General features: G+C 37.9%; 1 protein-coding gene across 1 annotated transcript; it reads left to right on the forward strand.

Annotated features, from left to right (window-relative positions):
• Window position 1: 1 nt before the first annotated feature.
• On the forward strand, window positions 2-15,156 carry mrpl13 (mitochondrial ribosomal protein L13). Its single transcript, XM_084726316.1, has 7 exons — window positions 2-136; window positions 1,807-1,930; window positions 2,314-2,407; window positions 4,765-4,825; window positions 7,419-7,505; window positions 9,361-9,482; window positions 14,747-15,156. The coding sequence occupies exons 1-7, from the start codon at window positions 110-112 to the stop codon at window positions 14,769-14,771; spliced, it is 540 nt and encodes a 179-aa protein (XP_084582442.1). The 5' UTR covers window positions 2-109; the 3' UTR covers window positions 14,772-15,156.
• The last annotated feature ends 585 nt before the right edge of the window (window positions 15,157-15,741 follow it).

Here is a 15,741-nt window from a genome sequence, read left to right on the forward strand (position 1 = left end):
AGAAAAATGAAGTCTCAAATCCTGTTTCAACCGGGTAAAATTAACAAACGGACCGGCACTCACGTTGAGGGTCAAATGTTTTGAGGATGTGCTAGTACTGCCACCCGAAATGTCAAGTTTCTCCAGATCTGCTCAGGTAACTGTACACGTTATACATGGCATTAACTTATTTTTATTTCACAATTCATTAAAATTGTGGTCTATTTCACAATTTGCGTTTAGGTAAATATAAGGCAGGTCGTCACAGAAATATGCCGTTATTAACGTGCGTTGCTAACGAGCTAGCCACGGTGTGTGTGACATGATTATGGGTATGGTGGACCTTTTCCATGGCAGTTCCTTGATGCAAAATGGTAAACTGTTATCTTTACTTCACAGTGAGCCAGCAGTCACAATAACACAATAGGATCGGACCTTTAATTAGTCTCACTGGTACCACCTATATTTAAACTACTATTTCATGTCAAAATGTCTGCTGAAGAGGTCTGTTGTAGTGGTTAGTTAGTAAAATAACAGACAAGAAGGGTCATGACAGTTGACCTAATGTAATTGCTTGTCATCTCCTCCAAACCTTCATCTAATGTCTTCTCTTCCTGTCAGATTATCCTCGCTCGAGCCATTGCTTTTGGGTATTCTCCGGTTAACGGTCTTGCCCTATATTTGCTTAAAAAAATGAAATTCTTTCAATTGATTCTGCAAATTTTAAGAGGTTGTATCCTTTTAACTTTAGTAAGAAAACTATAGTCAGTTTAATGTGAAGTAAATTTTTACTAGGAATTTGCCTTATATTTTGGTACATAAAGATAAACATTGTCAGTAAAGACAAATCTAAAAAAGCAAGAAAAACAAAGAATAATTAACTGAAAATGTCACAATTAGGAGTTTTTTTCTGGGGAGGGGGGTGGTCTTTTCCTGAATCGGGTATCTAAGGACAAAGAATGTCCCACACTGTAGAGATCATAATTTGTAAAGCTCAATAAGGCAAATTGTGACGTGTGATTTTGGGTTATATAAATAAAAACTGATTTGTCATTAATAACATTAAAAGATATTGTGAAAAAATATAATCAATATATTATGCAGACATGCATAATGCATTAAACTCACCAACAAGTCTTAAAAAATTTAAAACACGAACAAATACACACACTCTATGAGTATGTTTAATATCTATAACATTTATCCCTTACTTTGTATGACGTTAATGCTGAGTGCTGAGAACGTGGATTTGTGCTGGTGATGATGGTGCACTGAATCAGTGCCTTAATCAAGGGTTCAGTGATAATACCTCAGACTTTATTTGGTTGTAGGTGTTGGGTTTCAGTTGCATATTCTTTGCAGGAGTTATGGAGTCTTCATTTTATTACAGGAAGAACACATCAACATTAACAAATTAGACATTTATATTCTTTAATGGAAATGTTCTGTCTGTCTCATAAGTGGTTTCAAGCTTGAAAGAAGTTGCTACCCAGTCTGATGCCTTTTTCACAACAGACATTTTGACTTGTCATGGTAAAAAAAGAAAGCCCAAGTATTACTAATAACATTAATGATGGCAGTGTGACCATTTGCAAGCATGCACATTATCAGGACCTTGAAACTATAGCAGCTTAATAGAATTTAGCCTAATTAATTTGATAATTTCTCCCGTGTCATGTCAGAATGTCTTCTGTGGAAAAAAAAGCCAGTTGTTACAGTAACTTCAGGTGTCTTTTGTTTCTCATACCATTAAACCTGTGTGTGTTGGTCCCATGCCAGTCATTGAACATTGCTTTGAACATAATTTTTCTCTACTTCTTCTCTCAGCAATGGGCGACCTTTGCTCGTTCTTGGTTCCTGATCGATGCCAGGATGCAGCCTCCTGGGAAGGTCGCAACCATGTGTTCTGTTAGATTACAAGGGAAACACAAGCCCATCTATCATGCACTGAGTGAGTGCAACGTGTCACACACAGAATACACACATATGAAGTTATGAGTAACTTTCTAAACTTTAACACAACTCTTAGGCTATCTATAAATCACTTTTGACTTCCTTTTATTACAAAACCACAACCCACTATCTTTTTTAAAGGTTGCTGTGGCATAAAATGGCCACACGATAGCAGTAGAGGACAAACTTTATTAAAAAAAGTATAGTTCTTTACTAATACTTTTTTTTTTTTTACAAATAAGTTTTTGTTCTTCTGCTGTTTGTAGTATTATCATTGTCAAATTGCATACCAGTGGTGTGTGTGCCTCTCTGAAGTGTTTCTTTTCATAATGTTTAACATATCAATAAGCCTAAAGACAAACATCTTGAACATCTTCACAGGTGACTGTGGTGACCATGTAGTAGTAATAAACACCAGACACATCGCTTTCTCTGGAAACAAATGGGAGCAGAAAGTCTACTCATCACATACAGGGTAAGTGCACACTGTCTCATTTTATACTTTAACTTTCCCTATCTCTTTTTCTTTGGTGTTTTCAATTTGTCTCTGTTCTTCGAAGCCTATGAACCACTCAGCCTCTTCTCACATTCATCCTCGAGGAGACACAATGTTGGTGTTTTGTGTTTTTGTATTTTGTTCACTGGCAAACTATAAGTAAAGCTTTTGTAGTCAGTGATGTGTTGCATTTTTTTCTGGACTCACAGATTGGTGACAAACTATTTAGAATAAATAATTATTTTTGTATGGCACGTTATGTATGTACATTAGAGACTGGGGTGGTTAGTATTTCTGTAAGGTTTGCTTGTAATGTGACACTTGAAAGGGGAATACTGTGAGGTCTGCATTAGATGCTTCAGTTCCCTCAAGTGCTGAAAAGCCTTGAAAATACATGACCAATTTCTCTAAGTGGTTAATCAGTTTCCTTTGTTTTATAAGAGAAAAAAAACTTGATTGTAAGTGCAAAGTAAAAAGCAGAATGCTCTTTAATATAGTCATTGATTGTGTACAAGGGATATCTTCTGTATCTTTCAACCTGGACCATATTTTCCCATGTTTATCTGTCTAAGTGACTAATGTGGCCAATAAGTTTTGAATTTGGTCCAGTATTGCAGAAGAGCAATTGACCTGCGACGTAATCTGGGAAACTGCACACAGTCAAGTACATCCACTAAAACAGCTTGTTTTTGTCACTGACAGGTTCAGAATATTTTTAAAAGTCACTGACAACATTATGATTGCTACAGACATAAACTTTTTTTGTAAAGAGTAAGATATATTTTGTTTAACCAGAAACAGATGCTAAATTGCTCTTTTCATTAAAATTCAACTTCTGAATCCTTTTTTATCAGTTGCTTCCCTGATTATTATTAATGATTGATAATAATTGTGGGGTGTGGGGGCCTGAAGTTTTTTGTGATGGAAAAAGTCTGGGAACCATTGCACTCATGACTCATGAAATTGTTTTCTATTCCATGTAAAACTGAAACAGACTCCTTAAGTGCACCTGTAGACTGCAGCCACCGTTCAAGCATTCCCATTGGGCATAAACTAGTTGAATGCCTCAGCTAATTAAAAACACAACTGCCACAAATGTGTAACCCCCTTTCCTTGGTTGGTAGCATTCTCTAGTCCTTCCAGCTGTGGGTAATAATAAGCGGCATAAAACTTCTATTTGTGTACTCCTCTTTATTTCTCCTGTTAATATTCATCAAAGTGGCCTAACGGCACATTACACCCAAGTTCACTCTCACGTTTCACAGTAGTGTAAACACTAGTGTTGCACATGGCAGGTAGGAACTAAATGGCTCTTAGGAGGACACAAAGAAACAACTTTAATACTACACATGTGGATGTATAATTTAAAATAATTCTTAATGTACTCTAAATGATAATTAAATAATTATTGTATGTAACAGTAAACTTACTTCTGTGTTCGGTCATAATAATATTGTGGAATTAGTCCTACTGAAATATATTATGTACACACTAAACTACACAGATTAATAAGAACACAAAATCAGCACAGTAACTTAATACAATAACCCAAAAATGTAATGTGCACAGTAGCTATGGTTACACTATCTATCAGGGGTTGACAGCAACAACAAATTGTTACATTTAGATAGTGGGCAACATTTGATGAAAATGAAACATGTTTTTTAAGTTACTGCAAGATTAAGTATGTGCATTGGTACTCAGTATCAGCAAGTACTTTTCAATGTATTACAGTTTTTACAATAACTTTACAAACATGTTTTATTATTATCAAATTGAAGTACTTGTACTTGTGCTTGAAAAAGTGCATTCCTACAACAAAGTCACAAAATAACAGAAACAAACTAAAGGTAGAGGTAAAGGAGAGGTGAAATTATTCTTTTGTCAACTGAGTCTGGTTGCTTTGAACAGAGTGATATAACATATGTCTGTGGTTAAACATAAAGTAAATTTCTGTATGGATCCTTTCCATAATATTGTCAGACACTTATAAAAACAATCTGAGCCTGTCAGTGGCAAAAACAAGCAAATGTAGTGGGCTGTGGGCTGTGTGTAGGTGCCTGTTGTTACTAAATGGTAGCTTACTTTCTCTTCTGCTGCAGCACTCTCCCTCAATACTGGACCAGTTACAAAACTGTTAGGCTGTCAGACACAAAAACATGTGAAATTAGGGTCCAGGTTCTATATATATTTAATAGCTGTAAATGGAATACAAAAGAAGTTTCAGAGAAAGCTTCGTGTTCCCATATCTTCTGACATGTTAGTAGAAAGCCAGAAGGCCAGAATACTATGTTAAGTTTGTCACAACAAAGACTGACTTGTCATTTTTCCCAAAGGTATCCAGGTGGATTTAAACAAGTCACAGCTACCCAGCTTCACCACAAAGACCCAAAAGCTGTAAGTGTCATCAATCAGTATTAATTTTTATTATTATTTAGTGAGAATTCCAAAATCTCAGATATGCCACTGCCGTATACCTTCACCATGGGATTTTCATTATTTCTTGGAGATGAGTCTAATTTCGATGACTGCCCTAGAGTAGGTGTGTCATAGTTGACGTTTATCCCTTTTTTCATATGTGCTGCACATGTGTATTAATGTGAAGTGCAGAGAGCGGGGATTAACCAGCAGTGGATTTGTGCTGGTGATGGTGGTGTTCACTGCATCCTGAAACTCAGTGCGAGAATGTCAGTTCAAGGATAATTCCTGGGGTTTTGGTCGTGTTACATATTCATGCTTTCAATGTCTTCCACACACACAGTGATAATTACATTCAGAACTTGATGTGACCTATATACTGTACTTCTGTGGTACAAAACATGGAGAGAGAAACAACAAGTCATTATCTTAAAGGAGTTTCTGGAGATAGTTTGTATTTTTCAGATTGTCACAAAGTCCCATGAAATGTCTAAAAACCAATGATGAGTTTTGATGATGAGTTAGTATTCTGTGATGATGAGTTTTGTATATTGTGTTTTTTGTAGCCAATCCCACATCTACCATCCTGCTGTCCAAACTACTCACCAGAACACCAAATGTGTGTTAATCCACACCTGAAAATAGTTCATAACAAATGCTCTATTTACATCTGTAGGCATAACATTGCTTTAGGAAATGATTTAGCTTTTTGTATTTAAAGGTACTATTTGAAGAAATTTACTTATATTAATTGCTTTGTATTGCTAATCTGTGCCTTACCACTCAGCCCCAACAGCACCAACAGTGTGCAACACTAGCTACTAGGCCTAGAAATGGAGTTTACTAACATCAACTAATGACTTGCACCCTCCACAACAAAAACCTCACTTTACTTTCCTCATCCATCAACATGATGCCGGTCAGTTATATTTGGTCCCATGGATGTTGTGTTACTGTTTTGGCCACAGCTGGCATCCACTTGCTGGCATCTCACAGTGGGTTCAAGGTGCTTCTCTTGTAGCTCATGTCCACAAACATGCAGCAGTGTGTTATATTTGTTTTTTTTACCACAGATAAGGTTATGATAGATGAGGTCATTTCAAGGATTCAGTGTTATTTATCATTATTATTATTATTATACAACACAGGTTGGTATAACAAAATTTGAGTTGTAGTTCCTCGTGATACACACAAAATGCAGCATTTATACAGGTAATTAATTCAATTCAGAATGAAGTAGGATAAAATGTAACACAAAGTAAAATGTACAATGTGCAGTTATTTCCATGTACACACCCAGGAAATAATTCTGGAATTTTGAATTGGCATTGAAGGTAAATCGCAGCAACAAGATGGTGACGATGATATGGCCAACATCTTCACATTAAAAGTTCAAAATCTGGGGAATATTGTCCATCAACTCTGAATGAGTCCTCCTCCCCTCGTCCTATTAGAGACATGCATGTTGCGTGTGCAGCTGTTGCCACAATTACATTAAGTCTTCAACTGCATTGTGCTAAGATCTATTTAACTACTATTTAGGGGTGCAACTAATGATTATTTTCATTATTTTTCAGCTAATCAGTTGATTATTTTCTTGATTTTTTTATGGAAAACATCGATCACTGTTTCCCAAAGCCCAAGATGACGTCCTATAATGTCTTGTATTGCTCACAACCCAAAGATATTCAGTTTACTGTTAAAAAAGAGTAAATGAACCAGAAAATAATTTGGACTTCTTTTCTTTTACACAAATTATTCAAATGGAAAATAATCAATTATCAAAAGTTGGTGATTAATTTAATAAGCATTTCATAATTGATTAATTGTTGCAGCTCTACTTCTATCATATTTGTTTGTTGTTAGGTCAGGTTATTGGTCATTTGAACATTTGTCTGACCTTTTATTGAGTTCAGTTCATGTTGTACAACATTCATAAATCTAGTCAGACACATGAACACAGGTGGTGTTTAATTTGAATACTGAGCTTTAGAGGACAGGAGTGATTCGTTGTTGCACAAAAATAACAACAATCATTTAACATGCGAGTTATACAGCAGGGGGATTGTAGACTCTTTCCACGTGTCTATTGTAAAATAAAAGGCTAATAAAAATGCTGTCAAATTGCTCTTGTCGTGTAGGTGGACGACCTGCACTGGTTTCCATCTGTAGTTTACATGACCAGGAGAGACATTTACTCTGCTGTTGGCTGTTTGAGCAGGCTTTAGTCCAGCTGGTGACCACAGACGTGTGTCCTGATGGCGGTTTAGTTAAAATGAGGTTTAGAGGGTTGGCGAGCGAAGAGGGAGAAATAGAATTGGACAGATGAATGATTTGTCAGCCCTGCGTCTGTCCAACATCTCTCTCCAGTATTTCTGTCCAATGTCTCAGTCCAGTAACTCTCTCCAAGTTGAATTCACATTTTCACAACCAGCCTCACATCGAGAAATATAGTTTTGAAAAATGTGGAAAGAAATACGTAAGGTTCCTTCTTCTTCTTCTTCTTCTTTTTTTTCCAGGAAAAATTAAGCTGATTGTATGTCAACCTTTTCGATGTCCCTTTTCTCACCAGATTGTGAAGTTAGCGGTTTACGGCATGCTGCCGAGGAATCTGCACAGACGCACAATGATGCAGCGGTTACACATCTTTGCTGATGACGTAAGTCCAGTTTCTCCTTGTCTCAGAGCTGATGAGTCGTCAGACAGCCACTCTTCCACCTTAATCATCCGGGCTTTTTAAGGGCAATCAGAAAGAGGACACATTATCAGAGGGGTGCACTGATATATCATTTTGCAGATACTGACACAAAAGAATGAGCCAATTTTAATCAACCTTCATCCAGGTCACCTTTAATATCAATTAATTACTTCAAAATAAAACATGATTGTTTTCCATGACAGAGGAGATTATTAGTACTTTTCTTCATCAACATTTTCTTAGCTTCAGTGTTTGAAGTGCTGGGCAGTGAGATGGTGATTTCTTAATGTTTCCAACTGGTTCTGCTGCAAAGAACTTTTACATTTTGTTGATTTTTGAGGGCCCTGTGGACGTGGTAGTGGTAGTGTTTCCACCGTGGTGGTCATCCTAAAGCATTGCATTGGAAAAATATGATGGAAATGGCAGAATTAATAAAAACTTCCTTGATTTTGCAAAAATGTTTGAGGTGGTTTTCGCCTTTCTTAAAGAAAGAGTTAATTCTCTTGATGAGGGTTGGAAACACTTTCTCCAAATAATTCCTGACACAGCGAAGCTATATCTCACATGACTAAGTAGCTGTTTACGCTCTGACCGTCTCCCCAGTGTTCCCATGCCTCCGTAATACGATGGTGCTGCTGCGAAATAGTGTCGAGGTAGAACTTGTTTTAGGGGAACATTTGCATGCTTGAAGGCGAGCTCTGGGATTAAAATGACTACATCACTGCAGAAGAAGCCTAACACCCGTTAGCTTGTTTATGTTTCTTTTGCACCATTAGTGTCCTAGGTGGTAATTTGTCATTGTCAGCCTGTAGGTTGCAGGTCGGAGGTTGTTGTTGTTTCCCAAGGACTTTGAAAACGTAGATAGTGGATGCCGCGATGCTGACTAAAACAAATCCGGTGAGGCAGACTATCTGACTAACAAGTTGGTGCCACCTACTGCTTATCTTGATAAACAAACTCCATTATCTTTTGCTGATTCACACTAAATTTGGTTAAAATTTGAGATATGTTTGAATGGAAACAGTTATTCCAATGAATTATGGTCAGTGCAGTTCATAGACAGCGTGTTTGGCGTTAAATTGGCATTGCTTTAAATTATACTGGCGAGAACCATCACTGTCACATTTCACAGCTTCTGAAATTAACTGGAAAAAAAGAAAAAAAACTCGACAGGCTGTTAATTGACCTGGGCAGCTGGCCCAAATATTAACTGGATGTATTTTTTAGCCTAAAGCAAACATTAGTCATTAATTCCACAAATTGGAATGGAAGAAAATCAGGTCTTCAGTTCAGATCTGAGTTTTGACTTTTGATGTAATATATGAGGTGTGTCAGAATTTAGAAGTGAGGAAAGTCCTCAGATACCTGTGCTTTATTTTGGCCAGGTCTTGGTATCCTCCAGCAGAGGTGATGCTGTGCAGTGTGCATCCCTAATTACAAACAGATGGGCTTCCTGATCCTTGTAAATATCTGCAGTCCCATTTGCAATTCAGAGTGGAGTGTTTTGGAAAGTTTGGTGTTTTTTTTAATCACTGTTTTGGTCTGAACTATATGCTCCTTTAAATGAATCTGTAGGCCCACACCCGCCTGTAATGAATATTAATGAGACTGACTGTCAACACTGCAGAGTGAAGTCTTTGAGTAGAATATCTGAACTGCTTTTGGGTGTAAAAGGTACCTTCTTTTTTTTCACCTTCTTTTTCTTGTCACCTCCTTTCAATTCTGTTCCATCTCTCATTTCCTTCTGTTCTCTTTGAGTTTCTTGTCCTGCCCACATTTTTCAATTCCACTGTCTCCTCTGTCCACCCCTCACCAGGAGCTGCCAGACGACATCCGAGCCAACCTGACGGAGGAGCTGCCTCAGCCCAGAGAAATCCCCAGGAAACTCAGCGAATACACGCAGGAGGAGATAGACGCCTTCCCCAAGCTGTGGACACCGTACGTACAAACACATACAGTCTGCTCTCAAATACACACCAATGACACGGTGCACATGTAGCTGTCACTGCATATGAACATTAATACAGTCAGGAGGAGATGACTGCAGAATCTAATTTATTACACAAAAAATCTAAGTATTAATAGGATCATTGTCTCATTGTTGTTATCATTGTCTCCCTTTTCAAAGACATTTAGGTTTGTGTGTATTGTTACACATTCACTTAAGGGGTTCTGGAGCAAATGAATAATGGCCTCTGTAATCTAATTCCATTCACCAGTAAAAACTCAGTGAACGTTGTCCTGCTTACATAGGAACGATTATATCATGCAGTGTGAGTTACAGTCAAGTACAGTCAAGTTAAATGTAAGATACTGTAAGATATAATGCCATGGTTTAATGAAATTTAAGGCCAATTCTGCAGTAAAACTAATCATCAAATGAAGAAATATAGGTGTCGTATTAGGAGTTAACACATATTGTGAGTTCAAAATTATAAGTAAGACTAAATGACATTAACTGGCATTCAAGACATTCCCAAACAGAATTTCTGGCTATTCAATAATTGTAATATCTTTTATTAGTAAATGTGATTTAAGACGTTTAAAGATGTTTTAAGGACCTGACAATGCTGACACCACTTACTTCTGCTGTAGTTTTACAATATTTGTGGTTCAGTTGCTATAAGGCAACAGACCATATAACATAACATCAATCCTCTCAAAGAGAATATATGCATAAACTCATACTCAGTATTCATTTGACTGAACTAAAAAAATAACACATTTTAATGTTCATGGTAAAGCTGACCCCTGACTTCTGTTTTCAAATGGATTTTTTAATTGCCTGATGAACTTTTCAAAGTACCTGACTCAGGAATCATTCCTTCATCTTTTTGTCCTTTGAGGATTTTTACACCAAATGAGTAAAACACACACACACACACACACACACACACACACACACACACACACACACACACACACACACACACACACACACACACACAAACACTCACACTTTCTCTCTCCTTTCATATTTTTGTATCTTGTACTGATGAGGAAGAGCCAGAAGGGGGCGATATTGATCTGAGTACAATGTCTCATTGGACATACAAACCACATTGCTTTTGTGATACAGTCATTGTCATAAAGTAGCAGAAGGTGACATCCTTTGATTGTTTGGAATATTGTGGCTGTATTTGTAAAATAAATAATGATTTCGGATATTCTACTGGAGACCTGTCCAAGATAAATTAATATGTTTTTGTATTTTGGATTCAGAAGAAATGCAGGTTTAAAATCTATAGCAGATGGTGAAAGCCACCAACAGAATGGTGAACTTGACTTTAGAGGAGAGGCACAGTGGGTGGCATGTCACTTAAGCAGCGCAGTTTAATCTTTATGTTAATGAGGACGGGGGGGACTGAACAGTCGCATGTTGCCTCACCCTGCTCAGCAGTGAACAGGCTCTTTTCCACAGTTTTGTTATTTTCATGGTCTCACTAAGCAACGTATGCACGAACTGATCCAATTCAAAAGCTTTGCCAAACCCCCTTCTTGTGGCCAGTTTGACTCTGACACTTTTCACTCATGCAGGAACAAATAAGATGCAACATTTTTCATTGTAACTACAAACACATGTGGCTGTGGTGCGAATGATTGTCAGCCAACAAAGAGCTGTCAGTATGTGACATGATGCGCAAAGACTGGCTGTTGGACGAGCAGCGGCGAGATTTATTGAAACAGACTCTTTAAGGTTAAAGGCTCACAGTGTGAATTCAGTTAGAGGAGCTAGCATACAGCCGTAGTACCTTAATATATGACTTTATTATCTCAAGTCGACATTTTTATTTACTGTACATAAAAGTTTCTTGTGGCGTTTGCTGTGTTTTGCTCTGGTGGTTACAAGCTTCCCTGAAAAGCTTTATAAATTGAGGCCATTGTGCATCATGCTGTTATCAGACAACATAACTGAAGGGCACTGCAATAAACTGAGCTGTAGATGTGTGTCAGCAGCAAAGATTTCAGTTTGTCTCCTGACCTAGCTGTAACCTTTGAATATAAATGGTGAAGTGTCACAAACACGTGTGGAAAGTCGGCTGTTTTCCACCACTTCCTGACTGTTTGGGACATACAAGGTTTCTCAGCGGGGTGTGGGAGAGAGCATCTGTTATTCGGCATAATCATATTCATGGCTTTCTGAGTAAAGTATTTTCCGGTTGGAGATTAGACTGACACTGTGACCCCACGGTTTGCTGTCATGATAATGTCGTCCTGTTTCCATAGCCTCACCTGTAGTAAACACCATTCTGACAAGATAACTGAGAGCATCCTCTCCTCCAGCAGCACCAACCTTAACATCCATCAATTCATCTATCCATCCATCTTGTAGGTGTTTATCCACATTAGGGTTACTTTAGGAGTGGAGCTGTGGCTTAACCACAAAGTCTACTGGTCATCTTTATTTTAACTGCTCAATATGTGTGTAAACAACCATCAAGATGCATTGTGATCCAATCACTCAAACCACTTGCTGAGATGATCTGGGAAGCATTTCACCACATGTCTTTTGTAGAATAAACAAGGGATGTTCCTGGTGATTAAATGTAATTTTAATTTAGACTAGCCATAGTCATAATTTAGCGCAATTTATCAATCAATAAGGTTAAATGTTGCCTGAAAAAATCTTGTGTGTATTAAGAGTCATTTGATTCTGTTAAACATGTTGTTCAATAACCAGATTGTATTTTAAATGCTGTAGGAATGTGCATATGAATATACTGCACATTATACTACAAAACCTGACAGCTCATTAAATGTGTTATCTTTTCAGATCCAGTGTAAATGGGGTTTTGGTGAACTTGTAAAACAAAATGAAGCAGTAAAATTTGAATTTGTAGCTCTATCACAGGTATCACTGTTGTTATTTCAGTCGGTCCTCTTTGACTCTACAGGTTGTTTTAAATATTTCTATTTCCCACAGTACCTGCACAGTTAATAAGAAACAATAATTCAACTTTAACGAGTTTCTTTAATTTTGTGGAGTTGTTTTTACATTGTTACCAGCTGTGACAGTGTGTGGCTGGTATTGTTTTCACCCTGTGAGTCTGTGTGTGTGTGTGTGTGTGTGTGTGTGTGTGTGTGTGTGTGTGTGTGTGTGTGTGTGTGTGTGCCATCATGGCAAAATGTGATCTTGCAAACACCTACTGTAGTGTGAACTACCACAGAGGCGGTTCTCAGTAATTTGCCAGATGTTTTTATGTCTGTCTGTGGACAGATCTTGTCACTGTGATAGCATCACAGCCGTGCAGCTAGTGACTACTGAGTACTCGTAGGTGGAAACATCAACATGTTGATGGGCGTTGATGCTGGTGTGATCCCACTGCAAGAATGTCTGGAGTGGTGAATATGTTTGCAAATAAGTCCTGTCTGGAATGAGTACCAGGATGTTAGGAGAGCACTATTTGTCAAGCTCAGAGAATGTGAGTGAGAAAATATTACAATAGTTATCTAAAGAAGATCACATACACTAGTCTGAATGTGTGTGATTTGTTTAAAGAGATAGTTCAGAGATACAGTATTGGGAATTTTACTGTTTTTTCCACTTTCCCAGAGTCAGAAACAAATGAATGTCTTTGGACAGACCTTTTTATGTATTTAGTGTAGTGTGAAGTTATGTAAAATGGCAATATTAGGCTGTCTTGACCCAATTGTTGAGTATATATGGGATCAAATACCATAATCATGATCCCATAGACATCCAGGAATTGAATGAAAGTAAGTAAAGAAAGGGTGGGTGACCTTTTCTAAGCTTTGTCAGCGGGGAGGCCCACAGTCTCAGACATGGAAAACCCTTGCTCTTGGATAGTTCAGGTTTTATTTGTCTGGTCTTTTCAGATATTAACCTCTGAAATATCCGCCACTCAGCTCAAAATACAATGGAGGTGAATGGAGGTCTCTTTGTGGTACTCTTTTAAAAGGTTGAACTACGTCTCTTTTAAAAAATTGTCTCAGTTATCTTGGATAATCCAAAAACCTCACTGTAAACTGTTTTCAATAGAACAACTTTCTGCTGAAGAAATAGTCCCAATCAAACTGTTTATCAAAACTGTTTTACAGATCTGAGGACTAACCAAAGAAACTACAACAAAGTTGTTGAATCTTTCTAAAGCTGTGAAGCACCACAACAAAATTCCAATCACCTCCGTTATTTTGGGGGAGGGCAGCATACATCTCAGAGTAGTTACTATGAGGACGCAGTTGAGATGTTTTATTGTAATTTGGGTGGACTGACCTTTGAGACCCTACAAATAGTATCTAACTACAATCCTGAAAGCATTTCAATGACTCTGATGTGGTAAACCCTCCATCTGGTACTTCAGACACATTTTGAACATAACATAACCCACATTTGGTTTGAATAAGTGAAACCACTGAATCTACACAGACTGAAGGCTCTAGGTTTTCACTGTCCTCTGAGGGGGTGTGTGTGCGCCTTGTACACACACGTACTACATGTCTGTATTACGTTCGGTTTAGCTGTCAGCATGTGTGCATGCATGGTGATAAATGAGCCACTCCTTATTGTTTACTGGTCCAATCTCCACAGCCAATCAGTGCGTGAGCTTAGGCCCATTGCTGTGTGGTCGTCAAGGTCGAGGTAATCCCGGTTTATTTAAGCGATGGGCCTTAGCCTAGTTAATATTCACTCACACTCTCTTATTCATTTTTACTGATCAAATATGTGTGTGTGTGTGTGTCAGGGGAGATGGGGTTGAGGTCATGGAGGGCGATTCAGTCCTTGCCCTTTATTAAACACATAGTTAATATTCTCTCAGAAAACCTTGGAGCAGAGGCAAAAGATTATTGCTGGATATGCGGCCGCCCTCCTCCACACACACATACGCGCACACATGCACACACACAGTGCTCAGACAGAAAATCAACAACATAAACATACTGCTGTGGCTGATAGCAGAGCTATTACAATTGATGATAACATTTTTTGTACTTTGTATCAAAACCAATACAGCGTGCTCTGATAATATCTGTCTGCTGCAATCTCTGCTCAGAATTAAAGGGAGAAAAACACAAAAAAGAGGAGGCTGTGTCTGGTCTCATTTTGAAAAGAAAAAACACGATAAGATCTTTCTGGTTTCTCATCTGTCATCTTTCTCCCCATGTTTTTCTTCATAATCGGTGCTTTCTCCAGACTTTTATGCCTCCCCATACTAATGTGTTGTCTGGTGTTTTCTCCACAGACCTGAAGACTTCAAGATGAAATGAAATCAAGGCTGCCCAACGTGACCAAAGCTCTGACAGGTTTTTTCACATTACCCACTGAAAGCAAACAGTTTCCTTGACCAGATTACGATACCTGACAGTGTTGTAAAGATCAGAGGCCTGTTTATTTGTTTCAAGATTTTCTCTTTTCAGAAACAAAGACAGTCAAATTTTGTGCAAATCCAGGAAACAGCACTGGCATCACAGCTGGACTGGAATCATAATCTAGATGCCAACATCATCAACATAAACTGTATACTACTCTATACACAATATAGCTCTCTGTCAGAGGTATTACCCTTAACTGGATAGTTCGGTTTATTTGAAGTGGGGTTGTATGAGGTATTTATTGGTAGTCAGTGTATTACCTACAGTAGATGCTGGTCAGCTAAGTAATGTATTGCTTTGGACAGGGTCAGCAACAAAAGGTAGCTCAGCCACTTAAAAAAAAGGCCTCCTTAAAAAAAAATCTGTAGCGTTTAAGTGTGTGTTTTATTTAGAATATGTTCTCTGCTTTACTTTGCCGTCAGCCTTTTCTGACGGGTTTCCACCATCATACGAGCTGAATCTCACACTCACTCACTCAACCAAACTTCTTTTGCAAAAGCAGTAATTTTACCTCACAGAACAAAGGAGTTGCTTGTCTACTGCTGCCTCGATCTGTTTGTGATATTGTGTGACTTTGGTGAATCCTTACAAACAAACACACAGTGCAATGCAGCGGTAGACCAGTAACTCTTGTGTTCTGCAAGGTAAAATAACCAGTTTTGACAGTGAAGCCTGGCTGGTTCAGAAAGAGTGATATTTAACTGACATAACTGTGGTACATATTGCAAAAAGCTCTCTAACAGCAAGGTAAAGTGAAAATATTAAAAATATTATATTTATAATATATTTTAAATTTAGTGTACACTTACACTTACAATACACTGACTATGGATAAGTACATCATACGACCCCACTTTAAAAATCA

The sequence above is a fragment of the Lutjanus erythropterus genome, chromosome 9 (assembly GCF_056507025.1).
Source record: "Lutjanus erythropterus isolate fLutEry1 chromosome 9, fLutEry1.hap2, whole genome shotgun sequence".
NCBI lineage: Eukaryota > Metazoa > Chordata > Actinopteri > Lutjaniformes > Lutjanidae > Lutjanus > Lutjanus erythropterus.

Coding starts and splice junctions, on each gene's coding strand:
- mrpl13 (XM_084726316.1), top strand. CDS start 110: ATGTCAAGTTTCTCCAGATCTGCTCAG. Junction 137..1,806: donor GTTTCTCCAGATCTGCTCAG/GTAACTGTACAC, acceptor TTCTTCTCTCAG/CAATGGGCGACCTTTGCTCG. Junction 7,506..9,360: donor TACACATCTTTGCTGATGAC/GTAAGTCCAGTT, acceptor ACCCCTCACCAG/GAGCTGCCAGACGACATCCG.